General features: G+C 38.5%; 1 protein-coding gene across 2 annotated transcripts in view; it reads left to right on the top strand.

The window, feature by feature from the left end:
- The window catches only part of LOC138285390 (sodium channel protein type 2 subunit alpha), a 666,155-nt gene that overhangs the window by 439,968 nt on the left and 210,073 nt on the right, over positions 1–16,114 (top strand). For both annotated transcript variants that reach the window (XM_069225263.1, XM_069225264.1), the window contains exon 19: positions 3,342–3,821. In XM_069225263.1, coding sequence (XP_069081364.1) covers positions 3,342–3,821 — 480 coding nt within the window. The remainder of the gene's footprint in view (positions 1–3,341; positions 3,822–16,114) is intronic.

Below are 16,114 nucleotides of genomic sequence, written 5' to 3'. Positions count from 1 at the left end.
ACTGATACTCTGCTTAACAGGGTCATCACTTCTTGACTTTCTCATTTAATGGAAGCTGGATATTTGTGAGTCAGCACTTCTGATTGTCATGAAAATGCTATGCACTGGAAACAGCAAGAAAAGGTAATTACCATCTGTGCATAGTTTCTCTACACAGTTTACAATGTGATGCTTTTGGTATTTCATACTTACAAGTTTCTTAAATAATCATAACATGGGAGCAGATTAATTATATACTCTAGTGGAATCTTCTGGAACTCTTGAAGAAGAACTTTAACTACTAGGTAGAGTTATTTCACTCTAAGGAAAGCTCAGAACATAGATTGGAGTTAATGGCTCTTCAAAACCAGCATACTGTACATATTTTGGAAACAAAGACATTCATAAGGAAATTGACATCCAGGTTTCTCTGGGCACATAGGTTGGAAGTTAAGCACTCTCAAGGTATGTTTGAGAGCAGGTTACTTTTGAAAACGGATACCATTCAGAATTACGTGAACTCGAAAGAAGGCTAGGAGGGTCACAAGTATGGGATACTGACTCTACCATGGTTGTGCCCTATACATAGGTCAGAACTCAATAATGCATATTCACATGAAGCATAATTGTTCTTGATACAAGGTTGGACTTATTGACACTCCCATGATTGATCTTGGTATGTTGACTTACACTTAAAAACATGACAATACATGAAACAAGATTATTTCAATTTACAAGGTTGAGATTACTGATACTTCCAAGGTTGTGCTGGGACCATGGATTGCAGTTGAAAGACATTCCCAAGGTAATCAAGAAACAAGATTACTTTTTGGTACATAGGTTGGAGTTCCAGCACTCCCAAGGAATACTAGAAATCATGAAAAAACTCGGCTCGAGGTTGGAGTGACAAGCACTCCCAAGGTATACTAGAAAACACTCTATCACTCAGTTCAAGGCTGGAGACGTAAACACTCCTAAAATATGCTAGAAATCACAGTAACACTCAGTACAGAAATTGGAGGTATAGGTTGGTTCAGGAAAGATTCTCTAGTCAATGAGCAACACAGTTCAGCAAACCTAGGATTGGAGCAAGAGTCCAGAGGCAGGAGCAAAGAGATAACAGACAGGCCTGCAATGACTACTAAAGATTAGTTCACACTAACCTGGGGGCAAGTACTTAACCTGGAAAACACTTTACAGGGGCTCAGAGGCAGCCAGCGGGTCATTTCTAGAAATCAGAGAAGAGGAAGAATCGTAGCTCATTGAGGGAGACACTAGAGGGTTCTCAGGAGTGAGGATCTCGGATCGCCAGTATCACCTGGAAGACTGGAACATCGGATGGTTTCCAGAAGACTTGGCAAATGGTGCTGAAACTAGGTTGAGCAAGAACAAAGCAAGGAAGGTTCAGGAGATGAGTGCAGGGATGAACCTTACGCTGAACAGGAACACAGGAAAACCGAGCGACTCAGGAGGTGAGTGCAGGGAAGCTGCTAGCGCAGGACTTTACAGAAGCTTTTGCAAGTCCGGATACAAGGTAAGAAGCCAATCCTCGATGCCAGGCCATAGGGGCTATTTATACAGTAAGGCAGGAGTGTTCCAGAAGGGCACATACCTCAAGTGGAGGCTTCCAAAGGAACCTGGGAAAAGTCATGTATTACATACAAATGGGAATAGCTTAAACTTAAAAGACAGCAAATGCACATGGTAATTGACAATAAATACAGTGGAGCCCAAGTGCATCATGGTACAACCTAATGGCTCACAATGGAAACGTGACTAATCCTTAGAGGGCATGTGATCTCTGCAGGTGCAATTAGATGACACTTACATAGCAACATACACAGGAGGGCCATGGTTTAGGCCGAAAGGGAGGGGGAAGTCATGGAGCATTTGAGATGGAAAAGCGCCACAGTGAAAGGAATGACATGAGGCTGCCGGTTAATACCCACTTTACATAGAGCATAAGATAGAGTTGTGACAGTTGGTCACAACATTGAGGGACATGTTACATCCACCATTACAAGACTCAGGTACTCTTCCCCATGTCCTAAAACTAAAATAAAATAAGGTATAGGGGGCATGTTAGTGGTACCCTGCCCCCAGCCCTTGTGGGAACCTCATCCTGGGTCAACCTCGGCTTGTCGTGGTTTAGGCCAGGCCCTGCTTCCAGGGTTGCCGCCAACCCCCTATTGCGCACGGCCAAAATATATGCTCAATGAGGGTGTCTGGTACATCTGATCCAAATACCCCAGAAGAAAACAAAGATTAACATCAGGTTATAGTAAGGTAAGGAAATCTGATCTTACTTTCCTTTAAAAAACTGAAATTTACTGACAATAAACAAAGGTTAAACTGGAGTTATGGTTGGGTCTGGTACGAAGATTTAGGTTACATTAAAAAAAAACTTAGAAATTCACTACAAAATCCAAAAGCTTGAAGTGAGGTTATAGTTAGGCCTTCTAGTAATATAAAATCATCCATTTAAAAACAACTGAAATTCACTTGTTATACTTTAGTGACTATAAATTGTGAACCCACAATGCACTGCTTATGTCCTCACATATTACATCACTCATGAGATGTTTAATGAAATCAAGATGGCGTCACCCAATCTAGTGCTATCTAAAAAACTTTATGAACTAGTAAATCACTTCAGATGTGAAAGTAACCACTTAACGGTGCATACTCATTTGAAGTATCAGTTATACGTTTTTACTGTGAAGATTCATCTTATGTTGGAGTGAAAGCATTCAAGCATGCTGTACTAGGTTTTAATCTCTGTGAGCTAGAGGAATGACTTAACTTTGGATTTTGTGAATATTCATGTGAATTTGGAAACAAATCAGAAATGTAATGGGGAGATACAGGTTTATGATAAAGAGTATTTGGTCTAATCACCAAAATAAGTAAACATAAAGGGCCTCATTATGACTCTGGCAGTCTTAAGACAGTGAATTTTGCGATAGTTGCTGGTGCACCCTTTGAACTACAGCATTACTGCCGGCTCTATTAAAAGCCGGCGACAGTGTTGTAGGTCTTTTCCCGCTGGGCCAGCAGGCGGCAACTGTGTTTCTGCCCGCTGACCCAGGGAGAAACTTGTAATGGGGCCAGCAGGGAGGCAGCCGCACTGGCGGCAACCTCCCCGTCGGAACTTCGGAGGACGGAAGTCGTAAGTGACCCCAAAGTGTTTATGATTTTCAACCTTCTCTGGGTTCTTAGTTTTAGATCTGTGTTCTTTTGAAGATGAATGGCTATCCATAGTTACATTTTTGTGAGCCTAGCAGCTGCAAGGTACAGTAAGATATGTTGTCCATAATGTGTTTATTTGTATAAGCAAACTACAATATGTTTTACTTTTATAGGTTTTGAATCTGTTCCTGGCCTTGCTTCTTAGCTCGTTTAGTTCAGACAATCTGACTGCGACTGATGAAGATAATGAGATGAATAATCTTCAAATCGCCATTGGAAGGATACATCGAGGAATAGATTTTGTTAAAAGGTCCATACATGATTGCCTGCACAAAGCTTTTGTAAGAAAACAAAAAGCACTGGATGAAATGAAAGCTCTTGAGGACATGCAATGCAAGAAAGACAGCTGTCTGTTTAATCACACTGCAGTTGAAATAGGAAAAGACCTTGAGTACCATAGAGATGGAAATGGAACAACCAGCGGCATAGGTAGCAGCGTAGAGAAGTACATAATTGACGAGAATGACTTTTCATCATTCATACATAACCCAACTCTTACTGTTACTGTGCCAATCGCTGTTGGAGAATCAGATTTTGAAAATCTAAATACAGAAGACTTCAGTAGCGAATCTGACATAGAGGAAAGCAAAGAGGTAAGCATTGTTTCTAATCTTTTACATTTATGTGCATTAACATGTACCATGGTTATCCTTAAACCATAATTTATCGCACTGGCACACAGTTGGGTTTGCTGTGTGTTTTTTGTGTAGTATGAACCAACTCGCCCAAATACCCTGTCTGTGAACCTGGCCATTAATATTTCAGTGGTATTTGCTCCATGGTTTGTCAGATGTGAAAAACAAAATACATGAGTGCAGGAAATTATACTGTATACAATCAATTGGATGTTAGAGAAACAGTTCTAAATTTTGGTGACACTCTTATGCCCTGGTACTTAAAAATTACAATACCATAGTAGCCCTTAAGTGTGAAACAATCATAGAAATGATACTTTTTGGACTCTGTGACCACCAGAAGAGGGTCTCATTATTTCTAATCATATATGGCAATCAGGCTATAATGCTAGATATCACTTGAAGGACTTAACTGTAATATAACTGTTAGTGCCACTGAATGTGTATTGTACATGAACAAACTACCATATAAAGTTACATTTATGAACAAGCCACTGAGAGCAGTTCAGGCCCAGTAAAGAAGACATGATGATTACCACAAGACAAATAACTCACTAAATTTTGCATATGAGTTAAAACAGTGTATCAGCTTCCTAGACCTGTATCTACACAGTTCTGTATTAAATGGTTTCTATACCTCTACTGTGTTGTTGCAGAATGCTGTACATAATAATGGTGTGTAATAATTGTGTACATCTATTGATACAGTCAGATTACCTTGTTACTATTTCTGTGCTAGATCTAATTCTAATTTCCTGCCCCTGTTCCTTCATATTTCTGTTTCACTCAGCTACCACTTATTACATTGGCCCACCATGTGCCAGTGATAGGCGTGACATTTACAATTTTCCAATGAAGTTATGAGGGTCCCCAGCTAAGATCATAAAAAGAATTCGGAAGCAGTTCTGCACTTATCTTTCACACTTTGAGTCCATCTTACTGGCTAATTTAGTCAGTACGTTGTAGAATACATTGCTTTAGTGTGGCATGTAGGAAGTAAATCCAGAGCATTACAAGCTTGATTTCTTGCCTTCTCTTTCATACGACCTGAGGATCTAAAAGTATGTCCATTTATGTTTGCATGAGATTAGAACTTGGCTGTCATGTAGTGTCCACTCAACTATTATTTCCTCTGTATGAATATATTTGTGTCACATTTCTATACACAATGTCACATGCCTAAAAGTGTTACATTTTTGTCATGAGACATACAACTGTAGTGCAAAGTGGCAGTATCAACATTTTTAAAACACAAGTGCTGTTTCAAACGGTTGCAAATTGTAATGCTTCATTGCCTTGTCAAAATCTATGTTTCCCTGTTTTTGTAAAGCACCAATAAAATACTAGTTCTGCATCACAAGCTCTTCACTGATAGGTGTAAATGTATATTCAGGGGCTGCTTTTACCCTTTGAAAGTGGTGGGGTGAGTAAATTGCCCCACCACTTCCCCAAAAATAAAATATCCCCTCCCTCCAAAAGACCAAATAAAAACTAACTACAAAATAAACACATTACACACTTACATGCATTGTACATTTGAAATAAAATAAAACAACTTAACCACAGGCTGCGCCTCACTGTTCTTCAACTGTCAAATAGAGGAAGAGCTCCCCTAGTCAATCCAGGAATTGTTCTCATACTGTTAACCAGCATGAGAGAAATGTCTGGATGGAGTGGGCTAGATGGACGATCCTTCAAGCCCTGGAGGCCTGTGCTTGGTCTCCACCCAGCTGTCTTAAGAAAGCTGAGTGGAGGACTTCAAAGTGAACATGTCACTTTGGCTGGCACAAAACAGCTGGCCAAAGTGACATGCGCACTTTGGAGCATACATTCAGCCCTGCTTCTGTCCTCTACTGCTAATTGGCAGCAGAGTACATGCTGAACATGTCTCTGGGCTTGGGGTGGCTGGAGAACGCATTGCATCCATCGGTAAAAATAAATTGGCAATGAAATCTTTTAATTGCCATTTTATATTTGCCTGCGTGGCTCGCACCGGGCGACGCTCCCCCGCCCTCAGTAAGAAACCGTTGCTGTGAATATTATCCCTTTAAGCAAGCAGGGAGCCAGGATCACTTCTCCCTACATAGCATAAAAAGACATGTCTTGAACTGTAGTTAGTCACTGCAGTATCCAAAGAGAAGGTCCTACCTCCATAGTATAATCAGGCAGTTGTTTTCCAACTTTTTCTTTCTGGAAAATGGCATTTTCATCTGATACGAAACAAACACTGCAGCAGTTGACTGAAACCATGCTATGATGGAAAGGAGGCCTAGAAGTCATAAATGCACAAGGTTGAAAAAATATGAACTGCTGTTTTTGAAGCAGACTGGAGGCTTTATCTCCCAGCATCCATTGTACAGTTTGACTGCCAGCTTCAGTTCTCTTTGAAGACAGTCTATAAAGCACTAGAAGTGTAATTTGCTATATAAAAAATTGACAAACATGAAGCATATTTCTTTTAAATGGACCTTTCTTTACCTGCCTCCTCTCATGTAGAATGAACTTTAGGTTTGCATGGTTTGCCAGGCAGAAGCTTTACGACTTAGAACGGATTTGTTAAAGATCACTATGCCTGTATGGAGAGGAATATAACTGGCATAGGTGGTAAGCTTTATGCAAGTCTTTTGACCTTTCTAAATAAAATCTAAAGCCTCTTCTGACATCAATAAAGCGAGAGATTCTTCTGTCAGAGAAAATGGATTTCTGAAGAACTTCAGCATAGAGATTGATGTGAAAAACAGAGCTTTAGGAACGAAAGCATTTGGCTTTATAACTGCTCTGTTATGACAGAAAACGTGTACTGTTCTACTTCTGAAAGAGCTTGAAGCTTACTAATTATCCTGAAAGGAGTAATTTCCACTAAGAATGCAAGCGACCATGCAAGTAAGGTGCTGCAATAAGGCGTTATGTATGGTTTCAAAAGAGAAACCATCAATTTAGAAAGAACCACATTAGGTTTCCCTGGAAAAGAAGGCTGATGCCTTAAAAAAAACAGTTTTCTTTCACCCGTCCAAAACATTCTTTGATACAGGAATTCTAAAGCTGGATCTCTGAGTAGGCCCTTTACTGTACATCTTGATGGCAGCCAATTAAACTTTTATATATGAAAACTGAAAGTATGGAATGACTACACCCTTTGGCAGGAAATCAGGTTAGCATTATTTTTATGTCACCAAATAAATGTTTTCTGTTTGAACATACATGAATGTTTGGTAAATGGATGTTCATACAGTCCTAGGCTAAGTTCAGTTACACCCAATGCACAACCTCAAGAGCTATATTGTCACTGCAGTGTCTATCTATATTGCAAGACATCAATGATATATTTTGCTTGATAAAGAGAAGTGGTCAGGGGTCTCCGTGCACTCTGTAAGGTTATCTACAAAGCAGAACTAGGATTACAAGAAAGTAACATTTCGTCCACATTTTCCAAAGTGTATAAATGCCTGTTATACTTGTTCACACACCTACCTGCAGGTTGTAAAACAAACCTCTATTACTAAGTAAAGGGAAATAAGAAGCTGCCATGGTGATGTCATTATAAAGGGTAACATTGAAACTAATGGTTTAGGCCTTGTAGTTATTCTTCTTTCCATATTCCCTAGAGTTTGCAAAGCAACTTTGCCATGCCTGTTCCATAGTTCTTTGCATTATATGAAGAATGAAGATCTATTGTAATTTTAGTCATATATTGCACCGTAAATGTACACCTTAGTTTACTAATATGATCCCTCCCACCTTACCCTCCCTATCCATGTCAATTTGCCACTTTTCCAGTGCAACATCCGGGGCTGTCACTGTGCTGGGACATGTGGCATGGGCTTCTCTCGAGCTGGACATGGAAGGAACTGCAGAACTGACAATAAAGCTGAAGCTGCACCAATCACTGGGGATGTTTCTGCACTGTGCCCTTTACTTTACTGTCTGAGGAGTTGCACAAATACTTTACACTGTGCCTCTTAAGTTAAGCCTGTCTGCTCTGTGCCAACCTACCAGAGGGTGCGCATAGGTTAATTTATGGGGTATAACTGACTTACCCCGGCTAGGATTGTGGTCCTTACTTGGACAGGGTGCATACCTCTGCCAACTAGAGACCCAATTCCTAACAAACATCAAATAATAATTCATTGTCAGTCTGATACAAGTTGTGCAACTTCCAAGCGCTGCTGGAATTGTAATCACTCATCCTCACTTCAGAACAGGCACAATGGGGAAAAGAGTAAACAATTTGCTACTTCATTTTTAATATCTTTTTCAAAATGTCCTCCTTAATCTTCAAACTGGATCTGGAGTGTGGGTAATTTTTTCCATAAAAAGAGTGTGTGTTGCTGGGAAGATCAGGAGTCACTTCATGATTTCAGGTGTTTTATTTCATCTTTTTTGGTACCAGCCAAGCTGATGAACATTACCGGGCGTCTCAGTGCCACAAGCTGAGGAACAGACACCTGTTGTTATACTAGTCAGGGGGTCCTCAGCTTTCAACAGCAAACTCAAAGTAGCTGTTAATTTTCTTTCCCTAGAGCAGCTAGCCTTGAAAGTCAAACTCTGATATATCCTACCATTTGAGAGATTGTGATCACTTCTAAACACAATGTAGATCAGAGGTCCTCAAACTTTCTTCTTCCAATTGCCTCTTTGAACCAAATGTTTTCATGTTGTGCTTCAAACCTTTATGGGAAAAAGGTAGTGGGAAGGAGTGAGCTATGCTTAGTACATAAATAAAGGCTGGAGTAAACAGAAAGACACTTTTGGAGTGATTTCGTCTTGTATTTCAATACTGTCTAACCTATCCCTAAATAACTAAGAAATCAAACAGCTGCAATACTGACATATAAAAATATAGCTTTTAAAAGTTAAGACATTCTGCCTACCTCCCACTCTTTTGAGAGTCCAAGGAAGGAGAAATTCGGGTATTCTGGACAGTGATGTCATTAAATTTAATAGAAATAGACATTTTTGGGGGTGGGTGAGGAAGGCTTTTGGAGCAAATAAGCTATCTGGCATCAATAAGATCCAGGTTAATGGAGTTCGAGGAAGCTGACGGCCACCATACTTTGGTGAAATAAGATGTATGTATGATACTCACAGTCCCATTGAAGCAGACGTAGCTTGCACTGGCAGGCAGAGAAGGCAGATCTCAGAGCTGCTTTTCTTTACTAAGTGCTTTTTATTTTGTATTTCTTTCAGTGTGTGTACAGTACTTCATTTAACAAAGTATTTTAATCTCAACCCTTGGTAAAGAAACACAGCTCAAATATGCTGATTCTGTCTATTCATGCTACAGCAGCTTTGAGATGTGCTTCTTTTTGTGTGTTTCCCAAATGAACAGCTCTGATATCTGTTTCTTCACTTTCTTTATTAGGTTTTCCTCAGTAGGGTCTCCCTCTCTCTGCTACAACTATCTGAGCTAACTTGCTGCAGCATGCAGGAGTTGCTTCCCTCTGCTCCCCTCCCTTGTGCAACTGGTCTGAGGCCCCAGTAGGAAGTGTGTTCTTTTTTGAAAGATATCATATTGAGTCCCCACATCGCCTTTGCATCTTGAACCTCTATCGTAGGCCTATATTATTATGCCCTCTGGATTCTAGTGCTGGGCAGCGGCCAACATTTAATAGTCTCACAGGATTCTAGCACTGGGCATTGCTGCTCTGGAAGGGGTGCCAGTGCTAACTTGATGGAACAATACTTTCCTCCACTACTATCAATGTGAATGAAGTGCTAAAGGCACCCTGGAAATGCACCAGACAACAAGGCTATCTTTACAAGCACTGGTGAATTGTACTGAGCTCCTCCCCTTCCCTTAGGGCTTTACTAACTGTGCTGAGGGACTTGCAACCCCTGGAAATAGCATCATGGACTTTTAGAGGGGCGTACCCCCCTGTTTGAAGAAAACAGACATTTAGTGATCTTGGTAAGTTACATCAACTTGTGCATTAGTCAATTTTTTTAAAATATTGAATTAATTTTTCAGTGTTAGACAGGGCAACGGAATACATGATCAAGGAATACATGATCATTTAGACGATTGCACAGCAGTGGAATTCATTCTGGTATTCTTACTGCTGGGCCAGAAAAGGAAATTGTGTTTTTTGGTTGTGGCAGTGCTACTTACTCATTAGTGTGTGGTCAAGTCTAGTCTTTGTGCTGTAAATAACATTACATTACCCAGTTCCATGACAGAAATGAAAAGTGCTCTGGGGTCACAGCCTGCAGCTTTTATAACTCAGAGATTAATGATTTGCAGGAGAAGCACATATATGTTTTGTATTGTACGGTATTCTGAAGCATACTGCTGTTTATACCCGTCAATATTTCTGTAGACGTTATTGTAACATGCAATCCAAGCATGCAGCTCTGCCAAGGAGAATATACTTCAGCATTTATTACAAAAAGAGACACATACCATTGATGTCTTAAACCTCAGAATGTTAACACTGTGTCAGTGCTTTGGATATAAGCACATTTCCACTGGCATATGTCCTATTCAGATCATTCAAACATATGTGGATATTCTGGAAAATAGGCAAACATTTTATGAAATATGCTTCCAAATAAAAAAACTATGCTACAGAACACAGCTATTTAATATGTGTGCCAGTTCATGGATTTATATTGGGAAACTGAAGATAAATACATCACTTTTCTGATGTGATTTGAACATAAAACCACTAAAAAGGCAGTACCAAGTTATACAAAAATCACTAAAAAGGCAGTACCAAGTTATACAAAAATCAACATGATATCCTTATTTGCAAATCAAAACAGTCAACCCGATCATGGCGGATCCACAAAGTGATTTATGTTCAGGGTTAAACCAGTGCAACAGAGAAGAGAATAGTGTTGAAACACTAGGTGAAAAACAGCAATCACATAGTAACTGAGATCCTGATACAAATATATACTTTTGGGACAGCATATGTGAAGTTCTTGCTAACTTTATAATTTGTTTACCATTTGTGGTCTCACTTTATCATGATTGGTATTACTTTGTAGTATTTATGCAAAAGACAATTATTTTCAATCCAATTAAATGTTTAGCTATGGATTCTATTATGTTTCATAAACCTACTTTTGCCTTGTCAATATGTGTGTGGTTCATTGTTCTTTTAGGGCTTAGAGCCACATTTTAAATGTATCCATTACACCTAAATTTGTTCTGTGTTTTCTAAGTTGCCATGTTACTTGAGGGCAGTCTAAATTTCACATTTGTGTCTTTGTTTTTCTGTCTCCAATTCCCCACTCACAATCTAATGCTAAGATGACTTTGGTAAGGCTTGCAAATATGTGGAGTGTCTCTTCAAATGATGATTTCCAGGACTCATGCTGGAAGTTTGGTATTTTCACCTTAAATGCTTACCCTTCCTACTTCTCACAGGATTAAACCCACCCTGGAGTAATCAAGAATGAATTGCTTGTTTTTAACAAGCCAGAGCAGCGTGCCAGCACTTTTACAAAGGTTAACCAAACAAATTGTGTATGACTACAATACATTTTGACTGGCCTGCATGAAACTCAGCTATGTTCCTTGCCTGTCCATTGCAATACAATAAGACATGCACACCTTTTACCTAAATTTGAGTAGCTGGAATCACATCACAGCATGGTCAGGAATAGTTGGAAACCCTTGCATTTTCGGTGATCCAGCTGTATCATCCCCGATTTTCATTTAAGCATTCTTTTAACAACATAATGTGCATGCTGTTCAGAGGGTTCAATTTAAATCTGCATTTTGCAGATATATACCAATGTTTGATTTAATCTAAGGGAGCAGACATACTCTTTCAAAGATTTATAATTGTGCACACCTTTTTAATTTGTTATTGCTCTTGAGTACAACCAATCATTAATAAACGTTGAAGATCTTAGAATTTACATTACTTCGTAATTAATTGAACAATGAAAACTGTCTGCATTCCTATAGGAAGAATACATAGTTTTGAGTCACACTTATCTTCAGTTATTCAAGCTTACCATTTCCCTGATTTAAACGAAAACATCTTTCTGGAGGATTGTGAATGCTCCCTTAGTTGCTTGTAAGACTTTAAAATACTAATGGCAGCATTTATAAATGTTTACTGCTTAATATGGGTGTCTAGAGTCCAGTACAGTTTAAAGGTATAGGGCTTGATTAATCAATGTACAATAAAATACTGGAACTGAGTGTGTCAAAGCCAAACTGTTTGCAGAACATGAGCTATGAGAGGAAAATATAATGACTTGTGTTAGCCATTTATTAAGTAAACATAATACTCAAATGCTAATCTGCCCTATTTTGATCAGAATGTTGATGTTTGATTGATTGATTGAAATTCTTTCAGAGTTGGGTGCTAAACATTTCTAGAACTTCTTATAAGCACTTCCTGTTTTCATTTGCCTGCAGAATTGTCATCAGATTTGACATTAACAAGTGCATAACAGCCATTGATGTATTTTATAGATAGGTAGTTGCTACCACAGTTTTGCTCTTTACTAGCACTGTAAATAACATCTATGGGCAGAAAGAACTGCTGTATGTTTTTGGTTCCCTGTGTTCTTGTCAAACATCAAATTAACCTGAAGTGTACAAAAGAAGATTTTCCTACTCCTATATATAAATAAATTAGATTTGTTCTAAGAATATATCGAAGCAAAAGACTTAACAACAACCTTCTATGAATCTGGTCCTGAATCTCGTTGAGAATTGTGATTAATTTTTGCTTCTTCACAGTAATATATACTTGCCCCGTTTATAATCTTAATGCAGAAACATTCACATTTTGTTAAAAATTGTAAAAAGTGAATTCTGTCAAGTGTTGAATGAGAATAGGTGGCTGGACGCCATATCAGAAAAACAATTTGGAATACTGAAGCATACCAAAAAATTACACATTATCACAAACTATTCAACATTTTTAATGTCCCTTGTGACTCAGTTCTAAAAGTAGAATTCCTTCTGATAAAGAGCATTTTTGGGAACTAATTGTGGTTTTGATCATTAACTAATCAGAGGCACACCAACATATTGTTAATTTAAAATGTTACCTTTGTACTTTTGAGCATGATACATCATTTGTAGCATTGTTTGGGTTAAAGATATTGAATAGAAATGCATGCTTTCTGCCAAATTCATTTCTGTAAAAGTAGTGTCTTAGTGTATTTGTTGATATTCATTGTCACAAGAAGAAACCTAAAGTGTTTCACAACAGTCCAGTTAGTTTGACAAGGATTTTAGATTCAAAAGATATTATTTTTATAATTGATAGAAGCACTCATAATTTTGACTAAATAAATTGGTAGACTGGTCTTGCTTTTATTCTTTCTTTCTAAACTCATTTCTAAATTCTTATTGTACTTTGGAAGCATTTTATTGCGGAGTTTTTTTTTTATTTAGACCTGCTGATATTAAGTATTGCTCACTGTAGCACTCAGAGTCCCATAGCACTTCACTCCTTTTGTTCATGCGTTGAGAAAGTTACTCTACACACTACTGAGTAAACTCTGCATTTTGAGTTTCCTTTAATTTTGGGAGAATATATTTTGAAACGATAATTTTCATTTTATGCATCCAGAAAAAGATTTCTGTTTTAAAGGGGAAAATGCTGCAGATTGTTTTCAGGACTGGATATTAAATGTTATGTGTTATATCAGATGATTGGTGTGCACAACGTGTACATTTCCTTTGTTTTACTGTTCAAATTGCATAAATATTTATTATTGATGAAAGGCTCTGTCATCTTGTGGTTCCGTTCAGAACCACAAAAAGCTCTGACATTGATATGTATGGGCAATTATATTTCATATATCCACAAACGTTCAGAGATCAACAGTTTTATTTCTTTAATAACTCTTCCTACTCTTTCACCAGCATGTGAAGTTGGGAGGACAGTTTTGTCTGTAAAGATTCCAGAATGGCATATCAATTTTAGTACATGATTATTGCAGCACTCTTCAAATTGCTCACCCTTTATTTTCACTGTTTGTGAAATGCAATCATTTAATGTTAACTTCTTTGTTCACAATATTGAACCACTGAGAAAACTGATAATTTTCAGGTTGGTCTGACGTTTCCTCTGATTACATTCGTTCTCAATTATAGGCTATTTGCTATGTGACCTCCGTTAGAGTGTGAAACTCTGTTCTGCTTGAATCCTGGAACATTCTTAAAAATAATTTGTAGAAACTCAGCTATCTGTTAAGAATTAATAAAAAACAAAGGCCACATTCCAGTCCATAGTTTTACTTTCAATCATCTCTGCAATTGGATTTGATTTAGAAGCCTTCTGATATCACTTGGGATCACTAGGGGTGGCTTCAAGTTTTACTTCTTCTGTCATCTCCATTCAGCATTGAGTTTCATGTTCACAGAGAGGCCTCATAGCACCAATATAAGACTGAGACCACTGTCGACGGACCAGTTTTTGCACCTCCACTGTATCTAAGTGCTCATGATAATATTGGCCATTTCATACTGGCCTAAATTTTAATTCTGATAAAGATGATGGATGATTTATACAATCTCCTCCCAGTGGTGTGTCATCCTTTAGAGACATTTTTTAATTGTACTTGTAATTTTATTTTATAGTAATAGGATGAGGCTTGGGATGAGTAAAGGAGAGATAGGAGTCTTCTTAAGATTGCAGTAGAGTGCTTGAACATCTAACTGTCTTTAACCCATGTCCACTTTCCTCATTTTTGAGACCTTAAAACTGGCCCCAGTTTCTAAGGGCATTGTGTGTTTCGTGTCAGGATTTATAGCTAAATTTGCAAACTTTCTTCATGCCAGCCTCAACCTCAGCATGTCCTCAGAGGCAGCATTAAAGATATAAGTCTCCACCCAAGTAGCCACTGTTACTGAATCAGGTTCTTTCAAACTCTTTTGTTGGACATTAGCCAAGAGAAGAACCCACTTCCTCTTGATCCCTTCTCCATGATCCACAAAGAAAGACAGCAAGAAAATGGAATGAATAGTTCAAACCACTAGTGCTTTAAATTTGTGGATAGCACACTCTAATGCCGTGCTGGTAAATATGATTGATCCTTTTGAGATACAATTATCAGCTTTATCCAACTTCACTCGACTTACTTTAGTCACACAGTATGCTTTTGAGTTGTATGCTGAGGAAAAGGTTGTTTCCAGTCACATTATAATGGATCTCCGATTTTCAAGGTTGTGCCATTCTTATCTAATTGCATCCCAATTGAATGGTTTTCAGCATGTAGATTGTTTTGCTTCAGATAACTCAATGTTGCTTTCTTGGTAGTAAATCATGAATTACAGTTACATGTCCTGGCTATAATATGCTTTCTGTTGCTGTTGAGAAGTAACTAGCTCATAAAACCGTAGTCCTCTATTGCGTTTGGAATCAGTTAACTGCCATAGAATTGTGAGATTGCTCTTTTACATAGGTGTCTCTACCGCTGTGTACATATATATATCTCCTTGCCTTGAAATGCCCTTTTTACAAGGCATGATCATTTCCCCACATTGTAGTAAAACATAGACGTCTAGGTTTCTGCAGTACCGAGATAAGAAGATCGCCCTTCTGTTTATAGTGGCAGAGTTTAAGTTTACTACAAAAGGATACCTGTAGTGGATTTATGCCAACCAGCGCTGCAACACAGCTGTTCGGTACTTCCTCCAGTTTGCTCCAAAATGCGCAGCTTGCATAAGTTCATGTCTGCACTTTGAAAGATTATCATCATGTTGTTTCTGTGTATGTTTAGGGTATCTGTTTCCAGAGATGAAGAAACCATGGTAGGTAATGACAAAACTATTCAGTTGCAGTTTGATGTTATTAGGCCGTCTATGCGCATTAGTTACCTACACTCAACCACAACCCCATAGGGTTCAGTTCAAGAGCCCTACCTTTGTAGTAGTAAAGAGAAGACCGCTCAGCCATTGTTTTCAAACCCATTCCGCCCGTTTGATTTGGTAGAAAGCAGAACATTTCTCTCCATTGAAAACCCCAGCTCCGTTTGCTAGTTTCTTTATTTTTTTGTAGAACAATTTGGAATAACAGTTCTAAGATGTCATGATAGGAACATCCTACTACTGTAGGAGGAGTTTCCAGCCCTCCACTGCATGCCTGGCGAAAGAAATAGCATTTTAGTGCCAGTGAAAAGAGTACAGTGAATCCATCTAGCAACATCAGTTATTGACACGGTATCATAATGGAGACCCAGAACAACTCACAAGCATTTGGAAGATGTGGCAGTGTAATTGCAGAAAGACTTATTAAGATGTGACAAAACTGTCTTAAGTTGCCTTCCCACGA

The sequence above is a fragment of the Pleurodeles waltl genome, chromosome 3_1 (assembly GCF_031143425.1).
Source record: "Pleurodeles waltl isolate 20211129_DDA chromosome 3_1, aPleWal1.hap1.20221129, whole genome shotgun sequence".
Lineage (NCBI taxonomy): Eukaryota > Metazoa > Chordata > Amphibia > Caudata > Salamandridae > Pleurodeles > Pleurodeles waltl.
The sequence above is the reverse complement of the archived record's forward strand: the minus strand, read 5'-3'. Positions and strand labels throughout refer to the sequence as shown.